General features: G+C 35.3%; 1 protein-coding gene across 3 annotated transcripts in view; it reads left to right on the forward strand.

The window, feature by feature from the left end:
• Positions 1 to 19,379, forward strand: part of PLAA (phospholipase A2 activating protein) — a 35,888-nt gene that overhangs the window by 6,095 nt on the left and 10,414 nt on the right. For 2 of the 3 annotated variants that reach the window (XM_059142816.1, XM_059142814.1), the window contains exons 2-10: positions 1,094 to 1,287; positions 7,047 to 7,147; positions 7,236 to 7,356; positions 9,279 to 9,446; positions 9,894 to 10,029; positions 11,703 to 11,872; positions 15,430 to 15,587; positions 16,226 to 16,445; positions 19,025 to 19,096. In XM_059142816.1, coding sequence (XP_058998799.1) covers positions 1,094 to 1,287; positions 7,047 to 7,147; positions 7,236 to 7,356; positions 9,279 to 9,446; positions 9,894 to 10,029; positions 11,703 to 11,872; positions 15,430 to 15,587; positions 16,226 to 16,445; positions 19,025 to 19,096 — 1,340 coding nt within the window. The remainder of the gene's footprint in view (positions 1 to 1,093; positions 1,288 to 7,046; positions 7,148 to 7,235; positions 7,357 to 9,278; positions 9,447 to 9,893; positions 10,030 to 11,702; positions 11,873 to 15,429; positions 15,588 to 16,225; positions 16,446 to 19,024; positions 19,097 to 19,379) is intronic. The other variant, XM_059142815.1, reaches the window with a different exon arrangement.

Genomic DNA, 19,379 nt, shown 5'->3' on the forward strand with positions numbered 1-19,379 from the left:
TGGTAGACTGGCCCTCTACTTTGCCTAATACCTACTTAGAACTCAATTCTCTCAGGTCTCCTATACCCTTTACTGTTTTTCAGCCAGCTTTTAGTATTCAAAATAGTATTCCTGTTTCTTTTCTTCTTATTCTTCCTGACCTTGTGGGTTTATGCTTTTCTTTAAAATGTGTGTGTATTTATGTTTATGTGGGAGTCTTTGATATGCAGTTGTCCTATCTCCTTCCACTACACTGCAGACTTTTTGATTTAGCTTGAGTCAGGGATATAATTTTTTATATTGCTCTCAGCCTCTAAGTTACTGTTGTTTGACATAGTAGGTAAGGCAGTGATGCTGAGTGACTGAAGAGTAAAACAAATTGATGACCAACCTTCCTTCTTTCCTTCCTTCCTTCTAGTAGGCTCCATGCCCAGTGTGGAGCACCACACAGGGCTTGAACTCATGACCCTGAGATCAAGACCTGAGGTGAGAGCCAGAGTAGGACACTTAACTGACTGAGCTACCCAGACACCCCTGAAGTTGATAATCTTTCTAATCCCAAGATAGTTATTAATATGCTGTGTCCCTAGAGCAGTTGTTTTTATATCCCTTTATTCCCTTAGATTGGTAGTTTAGCTATTTAGATATACATACTATACTAATGGGTACTAAGTTAATGTTTCATAGTATGAAAATACACTCATTGTGTTTAAGGCTTATCGATAGTAGATTCCATTATCCTAATTGCATGAATGTTTCACTTCACTAGGGATTTCTAAGGGTAACAGTCATAAATGAATAGAAATAAAGATGGAATATGAGAAAAAGCCATTGACGATGTTTGTTTCCCTCCCTTTCCTTCCTTATTTTTTCTGTTAATTAACATGCTGTTCTCAGTGAAATACAAATTAAACTTTGAATTTGATGTGAATCTCAATAGTTGCTAATAAAATTAGTTATTTCATATTTAACTTAAATCATATCTTAAAGTAATATGTACTATAAAGTTCAACCTATAAACACTAAAAGGAAGCAAGTACTTTGGCAATTCATCTCATGTCCTGTGCCAATTAAGGGGACGGTGTATGTCTTGTTAATTACCACATCTTTCTAGTCCTAACAGGGGCTTTACAGAAATGCACTGTATGAGTGGTCACTCCAATTTTGTATCTTGTGTATGCATCATACCTTCAAGTGACATGTACCCTCATGGACTAATCGCCACTGGAGGAAATGACCACAATATTTGCATTTTCTCACTGGAAAGTCCAGCACCGCTTTATATACTGAAAGGTCACAAGAATACTGGTGAGTATAATGCTTCGGTTTTTTTCTATTTGAAGAAGTTTCATCCTTTTGAAGGTAAAATTCACATATCTGCATTCCATACTATTATTATGTTTGTTTTACGTAGGCTGTGGCTTGCTAGTGAAAACCTTTTTAGATCATCCTCATTCTGTAAATTCTCTGTTACAGATTTTTTGTTGTCATCAGTGAAGGTTGGCATGCTTAAAAATACATACATAAAAATAAAGTATTCCATTTTAAAAGGAAGAAGCTGTAAAATTTTAATACACTTTGTGGTTTTGGTTTTTTAACTACTTCGTGCAAGGAATTAATATGCTTGGGAAGACCAAAAGTATTTCTTCATCTTTTGGTTGTTACATCTGTATTTATAAAGCAAATTGAAGACTGAGAACAAATGTGTTTGGGCCTTGTATCATAACTGCAGAATATTTAATACTTTTGAATATTGTTTTCTATGATTTGTATAAATTTCTGATTGATCTTCCTAGATTTCTGTGTGGCTTCATAGCTCTTTGTTATAAAACGATAAGCTTATTAATCAGTACAGTATATGTACTTATTTTGTATCCATATCTGTAAGCAAATAGGGTGGCCCATCAACACATTAAACTTAATTCCTTTAAAAAATTTGGTTTGTTTTGTGTGTATGTATGTGAAATCTTGAATGATATACACTTTTTTAAACTTTATTAAGTCTTGAAATGTATGTAAGAGTAGAAACACATTATTTTATGAGTTATATATAAAAGGATAATGCTCTTTTCCACCCATGTATTTACTTAGCTTTATATGTATTGTCAACACATGGCCTATCTTGTTTCATCTACCCCCTTTTCCACAACATTATTTTGAAGGAAATTTCCAATATACTATTTCATTTGTAAATACTTTAATATGTAGCTCTAAAATAGGGCTTGGCAGACTTTTTCTGTAAAGACCCAAATAGTAAATATTTTAGTCTTTGCAGGCCATGTGGTCACTTTTACAGCTTTTCAACTCTGCCTTGTGTACAGAAGCAGCCATTGACAATAAATGAATGAGCATGTCTGTATTTCAGTAAACCTCTATTTGTAGACACTGAAATTTGAATGTCATAATTTTCACATATTAAGAAATAGCTTTTGATTTTTTTTCCCTCAATCACTTAAAAATGTAAAAGCCATTCCTAGTTTGTGCACTGTACAAAAACAGGTGGCCCACAGGTTCCTTGAGCCCTTTAAAAGATACAAATTATCTTTTTTTCTTAAATAATCATTATGCCTAAAACAAAACGTAATTTTTTATTATCAAATATCAAGGCTCAAATTATACTCAGTTGTCTCATGCAAGTTTTTTTTTACAGTTTGAACTGTGACCCAGCTAATGTCCACATGTCTTTTACTCTATGGGTTTCTTTCCCTTTTTTACCTCTCTGTATTTGAAATCAGCTTATTTATCTTGTAGGATTTCCCACAATCTGAACTTTGCTTATTAAAGCCTTATTGTTTCCTTTTACATGTTCCTCAATCCCTTGTATGTCTTATAAGCTATTAGATCTAGAAGCTTAATCAGATTCATATTCAAGTTCTTGGCAAATACACATTATAGGTAATATTGTGTACTTTTTGTTGTAGCACATTAAGAGGCACTTAAAATCTCTGTGATATTAAGATTAATTAGTAGGTTCAAGTGTTGTATCATTCATTCATCTTAAATTCCGATCAGTCTTTCATGTAATGGTCTTTAGCATGTATTGATGATCACACACATATCTCGTGTTGCAAAATCATTGAGGTGCCTGGGTGGCTCAGTGGGTTAAAGCCTCTGCCTTCGGCTCAGGTCATAGTCCCAGGGTCCTGGGATCGAGCCCCATATCAGGCTCTCTGCTCCGTGGGGGGCCTGCTTCCTCCTCTCTCTCTCTGCCTGCCTCTCTGCCTGCTTGTGATCTCAGTCTGTCAGATAAATAAATAAAATATTTAAAAAATTTGAAAAATCATTGTACTTTAATTCTACCATTATTTTTGCCTTTAATAGCTAGCATTTTTTTTTTTTTAAGATTTTGTTTATTTATTTATTTGACAGACAGAGATCACAAGTAGGCAGAGAGGCAGGCAGAGAGAGAGGAGGAAGCAGGCTCTCTGCCGAGCAGAGAGCCCGATGCGGGGCTCGATCCCAGGACTCCGGGATCATGACCTGAGCCGAAGGCAGAGGCTTTAACCCACTGAGCCACCCAGGTGCCCCAATAGCTAGCATTTTTAAATATAGATTTTTCTTATACCAATTCTTTGGTTACATGGGAGACTTTGATACAGGAAAGGCAGGATAAATGCTCTTTTACTGAGTTTCAGAATGAGTAGGTTTCCTAGAAGCTTTTTTTTTTCTTTTAATTCTCAAGTTGTCCCATATTTGGGACATATTTGAAACCTCTTTAAAGGGGCCCCTGTGTGCTTTTGATAAGACCTTTAGCAGTCTTCCTTGCTTTAGGTACTACAGAATGTTTTAGGTTCACTTTATGCTTTTCTTCTTCTAGACCTGAAATCACCTGTTTCACCAAGAAGCCTATGTTTTTTGCTTTTGTTTTTTTAGCAGGCAATAATAGCTGGAAACCTTAGTTTGGGCTGTAATGGTGCTCAACAGAAATTTTTTAAACGTGATTTTGTTTTATAATTCTGTAAAACAAACAGTTTCAAAGGAAAAACAACTCAAGGTATATTCAAAGAAGTGTAGATTTAGTCTGTATTGCCTTCTTACAATATTCCTTTCCTTATACTTTTTATTAACTTTGTTAGGTATGTATGTATTTGCTCCTTTATATATAAAAGATAAAGATAGCATACTATATGAAATTGTCTGCCTTTCCTCTTTTTTTTTTTTTTTAAGATTTTATTTATTTTATTTGACAGAGAGAGAGATCACAAGTAGGCAGAGAGGCAGGCAGAGAGAGAGAGGAGGAAGCAGGCTCCCTGCTGAGCAGAGAGCCCGATGCGGGGCTCCAGCCCAGGACACTGGGATCGTGACCTGAGCCGAAGGCAGTGGCTTAATCCACTGAGCCACCCAGGCGCCCCTGCCTTTACTCTTTTTGCTTGATAATATTACCAACTTAGAGATCTCTTTATTATACTATATAGAAATCGTCATTCGTTTTTACAGTGGCATTTTTATTCACTGTTTAGCTAGTTGTACTGTGGTGATTCTAGCTTATTCAACCAGTCCCTTACTAATGGACATCTGAGTTTTTAATCTTTTGCTAGTACAGATAGTGTCATGATAAATGGCTCTGTGCCTATGTCATTTCTTTCTTTTGGAAGTGTTACTTAGGTATAATACCCATTTCTGGATCAAAAGGTAAGTGCACATGCAGTTTTGTTAGGTATTGGGGAACCCCTTCATTAGATGTTGTAACTTTTATTGCATTTCTAGCAGCATCATATGAGTCTCTATTTCCCTTGCCAATGGAGTATGTTGTCAGATTTTTAGATTGTTGCCAAAATAAGTGAAAAGTGAAATTTGCATCTCTCTTTTTATGGGGGGGGGAGGCATCTTCATATATGGAAGGGATTTTTATCTTTCTTTTTCCTGTGAACTGTATTAAAAACTCCTACCTATTTAATACAGGGTTACTGGCCATTTTTGAAATCCTTAATTATATTTATTAACCCTTAAATACAAATTACAAATATTTTCCCATTTTGCTATCTTTTTTAACTTTGCACATTTTTTTGTAGTGCAAAAGTCAATTTTTATGTAATCATGTTTGTCTTGATCTTTTAAGGTTAGAAGATCTCATAGAGATCTGTACAGTAAAAAATACTGCTTCAGCTTTGCAGGGTATTTTTTCCAGTCTGATTTATTTCTACGTTATCATAAGGTAATCTTTTGTTATTCTGTTAGTTTGCTTGATGTTTTAGGGGCCAAGTGTTATTTGCACTTTTTTTCCTTTTTTGATAGCCCATACCATGCTAGCAAATGTAGCTGAAGAAATTAATGATTGATATTTTTATGTCATTTTTTTGGTCCATTTTCTAGCCCAAATTTTATATTCTAAATATCATAAAGTAGTACTATCCTTTAGTTGATATTATATGTATAACACTTCCCAGTTACATTATAAGTTGTGATTCTAAGTAATTACATGTTTCATTATATGATCTCTAAAGGCTTTTTCAAAGCTGAATCTTCCTTACACATATTGAAAGAGATTTATTTTGTTATTCATTCTTTCTGTCTGATCTTGAAAGAAATTTTAAGAAAGAAATTTTCTGAGCTTTCTAAAATAATGTTTCTCTTGAATTGTATGCTACATTGATCTCTGAGAGAATATAAAAAGCATTCCCGATTACACTATCAAGATGAGACATTTAGAAAATTGGAATTGGTAGTTAATTCTTTTCATGAAAGAACCTCCTGTTCCCACAGATTTAAAAACTGAAACTTATTTTGTATATTCAGCTTGATTCACTATTTTCCATTAGGAAATATATGTTACAAGTTTTTGGAGGTAAATTATTATTATCTGAGAAATAAGTTTATCCAAAAGAAAAAAGTTTTTAAAAATGAACCATTTCCTGAAAGCTTATGGTTCTCTGTTTTTAGACTGGTTCATTAATAATATATTAATATAAAATCAAATGGTTAATTTACTAGTCTTCAGGACATTTGAGTTTAAAGAATGACTGATGATGCATAGGCTATTAAGTTGATTTTTTAAAAAATTTTTAATTATTTGAATAACAATTCTTCATGTAAGTGGAAAAATTTACTTTGATTTCAGTATTCAGATACAGTAGTCATATCTTTTTTAAAGATTTTATTTATATATGTATTTATTTTTAAAGATTTTTATTTATTTATTTAACAGACAGAGATCACAAGTAGGCAGAGAGAAAGAGAGCGAAGCAGGCTCCCTGCTGAGCAAGAAGCCTGATGTGGGGCTCGATTCCAGGACCCTGAGATCGTGACCTGAGCCGAAGGCAGAGGCTTAACCCACTGAGCCCCATTTGTCATTTTAATTAAATATTTTTATAAGCAGCATTTCAAAATCATTTGCATTATCTTTCTATATAGTTTTTTTTTTCTTTTTTTAAACCAGAAGGGATTGTGCAGCCCATTTGATTCTGCTCCCTCATTTTGCAGATGAGAAATTGGAGGTTATTCCTTGGTTGGACAGTCCATTCATAGCACAGCCAGGACTTGCAACCAGAAATTCCGGCCCAGAGTCTGCTCTTGATCATTGCACTCTTCTGCATCTCCATTGAGTTAAGCCTTAACTGGCTTAATCAGAAAGTGTTTTTAAAATTGCAGTGCTTGGGGTGCCTGGGTGGCTCAGTGGGTTAAGCCTCTGCCTTCAGGTCATGGTCTCAGGGTCCTGGGATTGAGCCCCACATTGGGCTCTCTGATCAGCAGGGATCCTGCTTCCCCCTTCTCTTTGCCTGCCTCTGCCTACTTGTGTTCTCTCTCTCTCTCTCAAATAAATAAATAAAATCTTAAAAAAAAAAAAATTGCAGTGCTTTTGGGATGCATGGGTGGCAGAGTCAGGTATGCGTCTGACTCTTGATTTAGGCTTAGGTCATGATTTTCAGGGTCGTGAAATCGAGCCTGAGTTGGGCTCCATGCTCAGTGTGGTCTACCTGGGATTCTCTCTCTTGCTCTCTTCCTCTCTCTCTGTCAAATAAATCTTTTTTAAAAAATTAAAAAAACAAAATTGCAATGCTTTGATAACTAGCAAGGTTGAATATTTTTCTATACAACATTGTACTAACTAATACCTTTTTCCCCTTTAGTTTGTAGTCTTTCATCTGGAAAATTTGGGACATTACTTAGTGGCTCATGGGACACCACTGCTAAAGTCTGGCTGAATGACAAGTGCATGATGACCTTACAGGTACCGTAGTAGTTCTCTGTGAATGTTCTACATAATAATTAAATGTGATGACTGTGTCAACTCAAGTTAATTCCCATTTCACTCACAGGGTCATACAGCTGCAGTATGGGCAGTAAAGATCTTACCTGAGCAGGGCTTAATGTTAACTGGATCAGCAGACAAGACTATTAAATTGTGGAAAGCTGGAAGATGTGAGAGGACTTTTTCAGGTAAGATCAGAGTAGACATTTATAGTCTCATCACTTCATATTCACTCCATTGGTGTATCCTCAAAAGCTTAGAAGCAACATTTGAAAAACACCAGTGTATCTGAACCATTTAATTTGGGTAGATGTAACTTTTCTGACAACTAATACTTAAAATCTTTTAAAAGATAAAATGAAACCTCTCCTAAAATAACTAGATGTGGACTAATAAATGGCTCTTAATGAGCTTGTAATATGGTATGCAGTTTGTTTTTGGTTTAACAAGTTCAGAGTGAAATTTTCAAGCGTAAGCCTTATTGATGGTGTGTCACTACTGTTAATTTCATATATACAGGAAGACATCATTAGTGCGCTTGTGAATATTGAAGTACATTATCAAATTTCGGGCTTATATTAGGATTTTAGATCAGTAGTCTTTTTGAACCTTACCTATTAAATAACTCCTGCACTGAGACATCTGCTGACTGACACTGGTATTGCTGATATTGCTGATTTATTTGTGGAACACTTAAAATTTTGGTATGAATTTTTTTGTTGTTTTTCTTCTTTTATTTTCTTCAAATTTGATCACTAGTCTGGAAAATACTTCAAGAAGTCCATTGTGCAGATAAAACTATCTGTAGATGGGCAAGTTATAATTAAGCATCACTGTGTTCCTGCTTCCATACATACATGTTATCAAGTTGTTACTAATCTTCAATAGCTAATCTAAAGCAGCAAATACTGAACCTGAAAAATTTTTTTGATTCCTGATCTCCTTTATTAGATCAAAGCTTCAGAAAATGTTCTGTCCTTAAAAAAAAGAAAGTAGGAGCGCCTGGGTGGCTCAGAGCGTTAAGCTTCTGCCTTCGGCTCAGGTCATGATCTCAGGGTTTTGGGATTGAGCCCCACGTCAGGCTCTCTGCTCAGTGGGGAGCCTGCTTCCCCTTCTTTCTCTGCCTGCCTCTCTGCCTCCTTGGATCTCTCTCTGTCAAATAAATAAATAAAGTCTTAAAAAAAAAAAAAGTAATATCTTCTGCGTTGCCTCAGTTAATATTGAAAGAAATTGAGTTTTATAAAGTTTTTAAAAGGATTTTAAATTTTTTAATTAATGGAATATATGTATATTTCTAGTTATATAATTAAGAATAATGTTCCACAAAATCTTGTCTTATAAAAAATTAGTTATTATTTCTTACTGTATCATTTTAATGGTTGTATTTGTATATGTTATGAAATGTTTCTGCTGATAAAGCAGTGATGTTTGGTTTTATATTTGTATTTTGGTCAAATCAGGGAAGAAGTTATGATTTGTAGTATCAAAGGAAGTGGGATTATAAGGCAGGAATCTTTAATTCCTGTTTTATCTTTTCCACTAGTTGTTGTATGGTTTCAGATAACTCAATCTCTCTTAATCTATTCTTCATACTTTAATAAAGATTACTTTTCTACAGTGGTTTTTATTTAAAATTCTTAAATAATTATAATCTTTTTTAATTGAATTTTTCTTAATTTTCATTAGTGCCCTTCATTACTGCCTCATTAGCGCCTTATAAATATTAATTTCAATATTATGTTTTAAGAAATTTAGGGGCTATTATTCTTTGTCATGTTTGAATGTTTATATGTTATGAATTAACTCTTGTTATTGAAGACGAAAAGTTGAAAATGAATTGTCAGGTGAAAATGAATTGTTGGGATCAGAATCTTATTTCTGGAGAGCTTTAGGAAATAATTTGGAGAAGATAAGGTAAATGTAAAGTAACTTCCAAAGGTAACAAGAAATACTACCAAACCTAAAATAAAATTTTGGTTACCAGTTAATTTCTCTGCTTTGAAAATCAGTTATTACTACCCACCTACATGTTTTATAATGGTAGTTAGTACAGAGATCCATCAATGAAATCATCCGTCTTATTGGTTTATATTATTCTTCTTTCATACAGGGCATGAAGACTGTGTAAGAGGTTTAGCAATTTTGAGTGAAACAGAATTTCTTTCCTGTGCAAATGATGCTAGTATTAGAAGGTGGCAGATCACTGGCGAGTGTCTTGAAGTATATTATGGACATACCAATTATATTTATAGCATATCTGTCTTCCCAAATTGTAAAGGTAAGATTAGCATGTATTAAAATTTTTAAATTTTATATTAATCACTGTATCATTCCTTTCTTGAGGTGGGGGTAGGAGTGCTAATTATCAGTTTGTTAACTGTGATTTGAGTAATTTGGTAGCTTTATCTCATTAAGGATCTTCTGGTAAAGGAGGAGGTTGTGTGATCATCTTTATATTTGATGGTTATGTCAAAAAGTTTTGGGTATTTCAGGAAAGACTATAATTTATTGGTGCTAAGTGTACAGTATGTAAGATATGAAATACAGAAAATGTGATTTTTTAAGTTGTATATGGTATAAGTGAGAAATACATAAAATGTAAAACTAATTTTAAAATAGTTCGGGGTTAAAAAAAATCCTTATGCCTACCTGGGAAGATGATATGTAATACATGTATTTAATTTTATTTATTCAAACTGATTTTTCCTATATTCATTAATTTTAGATTTTGTAACAACGGCAGAAGACAGATCGCTGAGAATCTGGAAACATGGGGAATGTGTTCAAACAATCCGACTTCCAGCTCAATCTATTTGGTGCTGCTGTGTTCTAGACAATGGTGACATTGTGGTTGGTGCGAGGTATTTATATTCTAGTCAGTCAATAAATATCATGTGTCTAGGCCTTTGGTATTGTGTAGAGATGACCCATAAGGAAACATCAAGTGAATTGGGAGACCATGTGTATATTTCTGGAGTGAAAAAACAGTACTAAACATGACAACTTTTACATTAATGAAACATAATTACACTGGTATTGTACTGCAGGTTGTACAGTCAAAACTTTGAATGCAAAGAAATTGGAGAAGATCGAGATTAGTGTGGGAAAACTTTCTGAAGAAGGAGAAGTTTGGGTTGAAAATTGAAGGGTAATGAGTAAGAAGGGAAATGATAATTTCTAGCAAAGCAAATGTTATAAATAAAGATCTGGCATGGACACGAGAGGGATATGTGTGAGAAATGAAGGAAAACGGTAGAGGACTCATGCTGGGGAATAGTGGGGAATACTGGTAAGGTGGTAAGACATTAAAGCAGGGCATAACTATGGGAAACCTTGAATGCCAGGCCTTTTTTAGATTCTGTGCTTGAGATAAAGGGTTCTAGCTTTTAAAGAAGTGACATAATTAAAGCATAACTTGCAATTTATTACATAATAGGTTGGGTATAAGTAGTGGTGACAGTGAGCAGGAAAAGCAATTTAGAACACAGTTACAGTGTGCCTGTGCCATTATGAAATGTTATCCCCACAGTGCTAATAGATAAGAGGCCAAAATATGAAATGTTACAAAGGAAGGATGATCAAAAGAAGGATGAAAGAAAAGCATAAAGCTTCTAATTTTTGGTGATTGCATTAATAAAATTGGGGAAGTGGGAGAATTGGTTTGGTACAGAAGGTGAGCCCCTTAGTTTTAGACTTCTGGGGTCTGAGTGGGATGAGTCAAACTTACGCTGGTGAATCTGGCATGGAAGGCAGAGATAAAAAGAAAGCAAAAGCCATAAGGGATGGAGGGCCTAATAAAGGAGGTGATTTACTTTTTGTCTGGGTCAAGTGCAAATTTGTTGGTTTCTTTATTTTCCTCCCTAAGCATATTTAAGGTTGAAGTAAACAAACTGAAAGGGTGAAGTTCCTGTTAGTGGAAGGTTAAGTAAGAAACCAAGTTCTCTTTAGAATTGGGCAGGATTAGTGCATTTGAAAGTAGCTAACTTGCCTTTCCTACCCAAAACTAGAGGTTGGGGTTGCTATCGAGTCCAATGCAAGACTGGGATTACATTGGGATTACATTGCTAGTTAATCAGAATAAAGACAGACTCCATGTTTCCTGAATGGACAGATAATGAGCATCTGCTATTTTTAAGCTTTATGTTGTGTATTTGAGTCCTTTGTAAAGTAAACCAACTTACTGCCCTTCTTTATACTCTCCTATGTAATAGTGACATGAAGTCTATGTTATGCCTCTAGATTTTTATGATGGTAAATACTTACTTGGAATTCAAAATTGTGTCAAATATATATTTCTCTGTCTTTTGCTAGTGACTTTTCCCTTAAATTATCTTTTTCCTACCCTAAACATGGCTTTAGAAAGCAACAGAGGATAGTGTGTAAACCAGTATAGTGCTCTCCTCAGCCATAAATACATAGTAACGTTTCTCATATCACAAATACAGATTATTTTTGCTTTGAGTCATTTAGGTGTGATAATGTTCATGCACTATAGCATAAGTGACTTCAAATCAGTTTGTTTTTTTCTTTATAGTGATGGTATTATTAGAGTGTTTACAGAATCAGAGGATCGGACAGCAAGTGCTGAGGAAATCAAGGCTTTTGAAAAAGAACTCTCTCAGGCAACCATTGATTCCAAAACTGGTGATTTAGGGGACATTAATGCTGAGCAGCTTCCTGGGAGGGAACATCTGAATGAACCTGGTAAGTATTTCAGTGTATATATGTTTGCCATTTGGAATAATTAGAATGAGAAGGAAAAAGAGGTTGATTTGCTGGTAATTAAGTGTTATTCCCATTGCCAGACAGGGATTTTTTTAGAATTTGTACTGTTATACTTAACCATTGTGAGAAACCATATTCTTGCCTCTGTCTCACAGTTTTAAAAACTTTGAGCTAAACTGCTCATAAACAGGAGTCTTGTTTTTGTTTTAAATAAATCTCCTAAAACTTAGCTCATATACAGTAGGTACTCAGAAGTCACTCATTTAATACTTTTTGGTTGATTGGATTCTCTGAGAGAGGTAGTATAGACTAAAAATAAAAATGAGTTCAAATAAAGCAATGTCTGCAAAGCAAGTTGGGGGTAATTTGAGCTTAAATCAGAGGACAGTGGTTTTTCAAATGAAATCTAGATATATGCCTGATCCATAATAGCAGTTCTCAGAACTTCATCCACAGACCCTTGGGAATTCTGAGACTCTTTCAGGATATCCACAAAGTCAAACTAATTTTATAACACTAAGCTGTTATTTGACTTTTTTACTGTGTTAACATTTGCACTTAAAGGTTCAAAAGCAATGGTGGATTTAAAAAAAAAAAAAAAGCCATTTGCCCATAATAATGTTCTTAAAGAAGCATTAAAAATTAATTTTACTACAACCCATTAGTCATGTCTTTGTTAATACTCTAGTTGACAAAATGGAAAGTACAGATAAAGTACTCTAAAGTACCATGGTGTTTCAAGGATAAGTATTTGTGCATTTCTTTGAGTTGCAGACTGAACTTTTTCATAGAATGCCATATTTATTTCAAAGAACAACTAACCAAGGTTAAGTTTGGGGTATTTTTTTTTTTTTTTTTTAAAGAACAAAGTGATCATGTCACTTTAAGGAAAATACTAACAGTATTTATTGCTAAAGATACAATTTAAAACTCTCAAGTGAAAATTGAAATTTTGGAAAAAGTATCTGCTACCAGGAGTTGTTAAGATAGACCAGTGGATTTTAGTGTTTAGTAGAGCATTAAAAAATGCATTGATATGGTTTCAGATTCTAATGTATAACCTTTAAAAACCTACTACTTGTAGAATATTCACATTTTTCTGAAAAGGCTTTTAAACTAGTCATTTCTCTTTCAATTATATTATCTGCATGAGGTTGGATTTTCTTTTTTTACCTCAACAAAATGACAGATTGCAACAGATTGAATGGAGAGGCAGGTATGATAATCCAGCTATCTACTATTAAGACAGTAAAAAGATTTATAAATATATAAAACCATGCCAGTCTTCTCAGTAAACTTCTAAAACTATTCTTATTTTTCATTAAAATATTAAAATACTGTTTATTCAATATGTAATATATCTACTGTTTTCCATTAAGTAAACATATTTTACTTTTTATTTTTTTTTATTATTATTATTTTTTTAAGATTTTATTTATTTATTTGACAGACAGAGATCACAAGTAGGCAGAGAGGCAGGCAGAGAGAGAGGAGGAAGCAGGCTCCCCGCAGAGCAGAGAGCCAGATGTGAGGCTCGATCCCAGGACCCTGGGATCATGACCTGAGCCGAAGGCAGAGGTTTAACCCACTGAGCCACCCAGGCGCCCCCATATTTTACTTTTAATTTCAAATCCAGTAAGTCAGTTGATAAAACCCACATTAATAAAAGTTCTATGGGCTTCTGAATAACTTTTATGACTATAAAGAGATCTTGAAATCCAGAGTTTGAGAACTGACCCATTATGCTGTCATGTTTTTAATATTCCTACAATTCTTTACAAAATGTAGTCTCTTTGTCAGTACACACACACACACACACAGTAAATATTTACTAAATACCCAATGTGTTCCAGGCATTGTTCTAAACTCTGGGAAATAAGAATAAAAATCTCTGTTCTCATAAATTTATGTTCTGCAAGAGACAGATAATTAAAAAGTAAATAAGTAATGATATAAATATGTCAGATAGGGATAAGTACCCTGGGAAACAAAGCAGGAGTTGGGGTGTTTTATAATTTTAAATACAATGCTCAGGAAATATATATTATTTAGGATAACATTAGTTGCTGTAACAGATAAACTCTAAAATCTCAGAGACTTCATACAAAGAAAAGTATCTTTGCTGCACAGTAAAAGCTTAGTTGATGGCAAGGTATGCTGAGCATGTTTGTGGAGCAGTTTTGCTCCTTGTGGCCATTCAGGGACCCAGGCTGATAGAAACCACCATCTTCAACATGTAGCTTCCAAGGTCCTCTTGTGTAGAGACTTTCAGCCATCAGACAGAATAAAAGAGGAGGGTAGAGTAGGATGGAGTAGGCCTAGAACTGGCTCACTCCCATCTCACCCACTCAGATTCCCCTGACCACTTCTCATGTGTGGCATCTAGGAAGTACACCTTGCTAAAGCCACAGTTCTACTATGGAATACAAATGTGAATCTCTGGAGGACAAATGGCTGTCTCTGCCACTGAATGTTTTGCTGAGAATGTGACATTCAAGTCCTTAAGGAGGCAAGGGAGCAGATTTTGCCAGTACTGTATGAAGAGTGTCATGGGCAGAATTAAAAGCCAGCGTAAAGACTCCATGGCTGAAGTCGGGAGATAGGTGGAGGGGAGGAGTAGTGGAAGGTGAAGTCAGAGTGGATGAATGTTTGGCCTTGTACTTCATTCCAAGCACTTAGGCCTTAACTGAGAGAGATGGGAAGCCATTGAAGGGCCTCCAGCAGAAGAGTGACAGAAGTGCTTTCAACTTTTGAAAGAAATTTTGTGGTTGCTGGGTTGAATATACACTTCAGGGAGCCCCAGGGCAAGAGTAAGAGGCCATTAAAGCAGTCCAAGTGAGAAATGCTGGTGGCTTGTACTGTTGGGTAGCAATGGAGATGGTGAGAAGAGAGAGTTTTTTAGATCTTTTTTTTTTTTTTTTTAAATTTTTTAAAGATTTTATTGACAGAGACAGTGAGAGAGGAAACACAAGCAGGGGTAGTGGAAGAGGGAGAGGCAGCCTTCCTGCCAAGCAAGGAGCACAGTGTGGGGCTCAGTCCCAGGACCCTGGGATCATGACCTGAGTCAAAGACAGATGCTTAACGACTGAGCCACCCAGGTGCCCCCAAATCTTTTTTAAAGATAGAACTAACAGAATTTGCTGAAGGATTGGCTGTGGAGTTCAGAGAAAGAGGAATCAAACTCTTTTGTACTTTTTGGCCTGAACAACTAGAAGAATGGAGAGTCATTTACTAAAGTCAGTGTTGTCAGAAGATACTCAGTAATAAAACTTGTTTTATTTTAGTGGGCTGGCTTCTTTCTAGTAGAGACATACTTTTTTAACCTTCCTCTGTTTATACAGGTTCCATTTAACCATTATTTTCTTTTGGGCTGCTTTCCAGTAGAGTAACAATTTAAACTCTTTTAATAAAAATTTCATTAAACCAAATACATATTCTTTTATGTATAATTTTTAAAGTTAAAATTTTTTTTATCTAAATGGCTTTGAATTTTACTCTGCTATTCTACCTTTGATTCTTAAATGTTTTATTTCAAGGTACTAGAGAAGGACAGACTCGTCTAATCAGAGATGGGGAGAAAGTTGAAGCCTATCAGTGGAGTGTTAGTGAAGGGAGGTGGCTAAAAATCGGTGATGTTGTTGGCTCATCTGGTGCTAATCAGCAAACATCTGGAAAAGTCTTATATGAAGGGAAAGTATGTCAACTTCTACTTTCTAATAACCATTATCCTAAAGCATCAGACAAACATCTTCTGTTCCCTTTTCCCCATGCTGATAAAATTTTCTTTGGTGTTTGAGATTTAAAAATTCATTTCTATGGAGAAGATTTCCTATTTTCCCTGTCTTGAAATTGACTTTTTAAAAAGCTCTTTCCATGTAGGGAAGCTGCATTTGATTGATTAGCCAGTGTTTGTCTTTGGGTGATTACCATGAGTAAACTGTTCCCTACCATTTTGAATTAGGAGCTTGTGTGCCACCTTTCACCTAATGCTTTGTGCTTCGCTAAATTTAACTTGACAAGATATTAAGGACCCTGCGGGGCAGTGCTTTTAATGCCAGCATGTTTTGTGCCTGGAGCATGATAACAGCTAATACTTTTGGCCTTCCAATCAACCAATTAGAAACCCTCCTTTGGCCTTAGAGTTAATGTGTAGTTGTAATATGTCCCCTGCCCCACCCCTACTGAAATGCTAATCTTGTAGCACGTTGCATTCTGGCAAAGGTGTGTTATAATAATTATTTTTAAAAGGATATATAATGTCTGTGATATATATGTCTTAAGTGAACAGATATGTTAGTAATCATTTATCTCCTTTTTGTATTCCTATTGAAGGAATTTGATTATGTTTTCTCAATTGATGTCAATGAAGGTGGACCATCATACAAACTTCCATATAACGTCAGTGATGATCCCTGGTTAACTGCATACAACTTCTTACAGAAGAATGATTTGAATCCCATGTTTTTGGATCAAGTGGCTAAATTTATTATTGATAACACAAAAGGTCAAATGTTAGGACTTGGGAATACCAGTTTTTCAGATCCTTTTACAGGTAAGTTAGGAAAGTTCTGTACGTTCATAAATGTTGGTTGATTTTTTTTTTCATTTCTCTTTTGATGTGTTTAAACATCCATTATGATTACCTGTTTAAATAAAAAACCAAGATCCAAGATCTGTAGCAGGCTTTTACTTTAAATTCATATTTTTAAACCTCAAATTATATAGTAATTCTATATTTATAGAAACAATTGTATGTTTCTTTTTTTTTTTAGATTTTATTTATATATTTGACAGAGAGATCACAAGTAGGCAGAGAGGCAGGCAGAGAAAGGGGGAAGCAGGCTCCCTGCTGAGCAGAGAGCTCGATGTGGGGCTCAATCCCAGGACCCTGAGATCATGACCTGAGCCAAAGGCAGAGGCTTTAACCCACTGAGCCACCCAGACGCCCCATGTTGTTCCTTTTCAAGATTTTGTTTATTCATTTATTTTAGAGACAGAGACCATGCAGATGAGGTGGAGGTGGGTGATGGAGGGGCAAAAAGAGACAAAGAGAATCTTTTTTTTTCTGAGAGGAAGAGAATCTCAAGCAGACTCCATGCTGAGCACGGAGCCAGACATGGGGCTTAGTCTCATAACCCTGAGATCATGTCCCAAGCGGAAATCAAGAGTTGAACGCATAACTGACTGAACCACCCAGGCATCACTTTTCCCTTTCAAAAATACAGCCACACTGTAAACTAAATAAAACTATGAAAATTTAATTTAGTCATATGAAATGAAAAGAAACTCAGATGTTCCTTTATATAGTTACTCCTTTTAAAAATGTTTTGGTGAATTTTAGTAAGTAAATATTTTTCACATGAGGCTAAATTGGTTAGCTGGGCATCAAATCTAGGATTGAACTATGGGCAGTTTTATGTTCCACATAATGACTTCTAAGTCAGTTTATAATATAGTGTACAGTGTCTAAAATGTTATAAATGGGGACCTGAGGGGAGGCAGGGAAGGGCAAGAAAAACAAATGTTGTAAATGGCATTGGGCTCTTACACCAGTCTGTAGATTATCATCCGAGTGGTATTAGTCTGAGTCTTTTTTCCCAGGAAATGGATTATAACACTCCTTTTTTAAAGAAAAAGGACCCTGAGTTTTGGGTCCTGGGAACTGAGGCTATAGTACAGAAGGAAATAAAATGCTTCCTTTTTTCTTAGGTACAGGGCCAGCTCTCAGTAAAATTCTGAAATTAGTACTTTATTGTTAGTATTTTCCTGTTGTCATTTCTATGTGCTAGTGCTCCTCCTTGTTTTACAAGGCTTCCGTATCCTTTCCTCTCTTCTTCCCTCACTGATACTTGACAATCCTAAGTTATCTCTTCTTTCTCTATTTCAAAATTCCATTGCCCATTCACTTAATAAAGGTAATGTCACCTGCATGTTGACTTAAACAGAATTATCAGACTGACTCACTACTGAATATAAATGATGTAACCCCTCCTAATAGTTGCACTTGACCAAAAAAAAAAAAAAAAAAAAATGTTTATGGGGCCTGGGTGGTTCAGTGGGTGAAGCCTCTACCTTCGGCTCAGGTCATGATCTCAGGGTCCTGGGATCGAGCCCCACATGGGAATCCCTGCTGAGCAGGGAGCCTGCTCCCCTGCCAACCCCCGGCGCCTGCCTCACTGCCTACTTGTGTTCTCTGTCTGACAAATAAAATCTTAAAAAAAAAAAAAACCTGTGTTTATTATCTGGGTATTCCATTGATGGAATTTCAGGCTACAGCACAAAAGAGTGAACACTTGATTATAGTCTCGTGTCAGCTATTTTGTGGAGTGGAAGACAGATACTAGAGCAGCTGGCTCCGTCTGGAAATCTTAACTCTGGCTTTCTTTGGTCTTCCGAATCTCTAACTTTATAAGCATCCTTTTATATATATCTTTTACATATATATCTTTTGCATCCTTTTATATATATCTTCTGCATCCTTTTATATATATCTTTCCTATTCTCTGATTATTTCCCCAGAGGTGCTAACAAAACATATAGTCACACACACTGCACATTTGTGTAAGTATAAACGGAAATCTCTTCCCTTTGTGGCACTCATCGCCTTCGTGTAATTCTCTTCTCCAGTGGGTTGTAAGCTTCAATGGATACAAGCAATCTTGTTCCCTGCTGGATCCCCAGCACTATTTGACACATGAGTTAATGAACTCAGGGGTTCTCTAAAAGATTAACATTTGATGCCTGTGGTTTTGATAGCAACAGCAACAGCAGGAATTCTAGTGAATTTGTATAGGAACAGGAACTGATTATATGTGTATATTATCTAGGTCAGAGACCACCTGTGACTTCTTTTAAATTTGAATTTTTAGTTATTTTAATATTTAAGGGCAGTGGCTAACACCTATTAAAGTAATAAAGTTAAGAAACCAAACCTGAGGAATCACTGAAATTTTAGTTTCTAAGTAGTCTTTCCTACTATAAGAACTGCTGACTGATTTCTGTTACTATATCATGTGACAGCTTTGCTCTTAGGTTTTTCCTCCAAGCTTAGTCTTCTAATGTAAGCATTGTGCGGTTTATGAAATTCAAAATTTTGGCATACTTCAGCTTTTCCTTTGTTTGCATGCATAGGTGGTGGTCGGTATGTTCCAGGGTCTTCATCAGGATCTTCTAACACACTGCCTGCAGCAGATCCTTTTACAGGTGGGATGTGGTTTTGATAAATGTATCTTTCTTCATTTAATGTATAGCATTTTGCATTATATGGATTTACATTTTGGAGACATCATCTAATAATAATTCCCTTATCTATATTCCAATTTTGATGGATCTCCTTTTCTTTAATTTCTAATTTTGCTTTTTCCTGGAGTATTTTGTAGTTTTTCTCATGACTTTTAAATAGTGTATTATTAGAACTCATCATTTTCTCCAGTGGTCCTTCTTGCAAGGAGAGCAAGAGTCATGAAGGGCATAATTTTCAGAGTCA

The sequence above is a fragment of the Mustela lutreola genome, chromosome 12, assembly GCF_030435805.1.
Source record: "Mustela lutreola isolate mMusLut2 chromosome 12, mMusLut2.pri, whole genome shotgun sequence".
Lineage (NCBI taxonomy): Eukaryota > Metazoa > Chordata > Mammalia > Carnivora > Mustelidae > Mustela > Mustela lutreola.